Raw genomic sequence first — 1,378 nt, forward strand, 5'->3', positions numbered from 1 at the left:
CGGGGGTTTGATGTTTTTTTGCAGCACTTTGGGCCCCTTTGGGCCACGGTTGTCTAACCTCCCCCTTCTCAGCCACGCAGAAAAACCCGCGCGACCTCCTCCATTCCAAGGCCCAGCCCTCTGGCAGCCTTCAGAAAGAATTATCTGGGATGTGCCAGTATTTTACGTGCGTAGTAAGCACATGTTGCCCATAACAAAAAAATAACTTCAGGTTAAATATGTAAACAAATTATGGAAATGCAAAAGAATACATTTAGTATATGTAGTTTAAAGTATCCTTTTGAAAAGTAAAAGCATTTCTTTCACATAGTCCCCGCCCCCTCCCCAAATAAGGCTGGAAAAGGATTGCTCTGTCAACACTTCCATAAATAAACTTCTCAGAATATGAAATGTCTCCAACATGTGGGGACGCTGGGGTGAGAGGTGCCGCCCCATTCTTATCTGTGCCTGGGTGCAGAAGGGAATATGCTAATGAAGCAGTTTGCCGCAGGCCTGGTGTTATTTATATACCGCCGGCTGGGCAAGGTTGGCGCTGGAGCACAGGAGAGCAGGGAGAGGTTTGTCTTCATGTGTGCGCATATAGACGTGTGCGCCTGTGCACTCGGCGTTCGAAACGTGAATTCAAGATTTTGGGGTGGAGGTGGGGAATACCATCACCATTCACGTTTATGTATATGTAACTTGTGTTGGCAACATATCCTAGCATCGTACATGTACAGCATTCATTTTGGAGTGAGGAAGAAATGGCGATTTGGGAGTGGGTGCAAAAAGGAGGCTGTGTGACAGACAACCTGAAACTGGCAAATGAGCCTCCTTTACCCTACTCTGTGGACACAAAAATTAACTGTATCTGCACCTCGAAAAAGCGCGAGAGGGTTGCTCCCGAATGTTGGCGACCCTTGGGCTCGTGACAGGGAGTGGAGTGCGGGCACCTCTGAAGCGAGCAGAGGTCACCGAGACAGCGCACACCGCGTGGTTGGGGGCACCCCGCGGAGGAGAGAGCGGAGCAGCGAACCCCACCGCGTTCACACGTCCCCGGCGCATGCCGACTCCTTCGGGACCCCCTAGTCCATCTGCGCCAGCTGCTCGGCGCGCTTAGTTCTCTCCAGCCTGTCCAGGCAAGGAGGGGGGACGTAGAGAGGACCCTCGGTCTGGGCGGGCCCCGAGTGTCCCGTTTCCCCCGCCCCCCTCCGGTGGATCCCGCGGCGGCGGCTGCACGTCCCGGCTGGAGGGGGCGCTCGCGCCCAGGAGCAGGGCGCAGCAGGTGCCGCGGTTACCTCCACCTCCACGGGGGGAGAGGGGGCGGGCCGGGGGCAGGGGAGGAGAAGGAGAGCAGGAGGAGGAGAGAGGGCGACTCGCGGAGCGGGAGAGCGCGGCC

General features: G+C 56.0%; 1 protein-coding gene across 1 annotated transcript in view; it reads left to right on the forward strand.

The window, feature by feature from the left end:
- Positions 1-743: 743 nt before the first annotated feature.
- SLC22A23 (solute carrier family 22 member 23) overlaps positions 744-1,378 on the forward strand; it is a 175,575-nt gene continuing 174,940 nt past the window's right edge. Inside the window, exon 1 of the mRNA XM_025044915.1 lies at positions 744-875. Within this exon, the coding sequence (XP_024900683.1) occupies positions 744-875 (132 nt within the window). The remainder of the gene's footprint in view (positions 876-1,378) is intronic.

Source organism: Pteropus alecto, unplaced genomic scaffold (genome assembly GCF_000325575.1).
Source record: "Pteropus alecto unplaced genomic scaffold, ASM32557v1 scaffold121, whole genome shotgun sequence".
Lineage (NCBI taxonomy): Eukaryota > Metazoa > Chordata > Mammalia > Chiroptera > Pteropodidae > Pteropus > Pteropus alecto.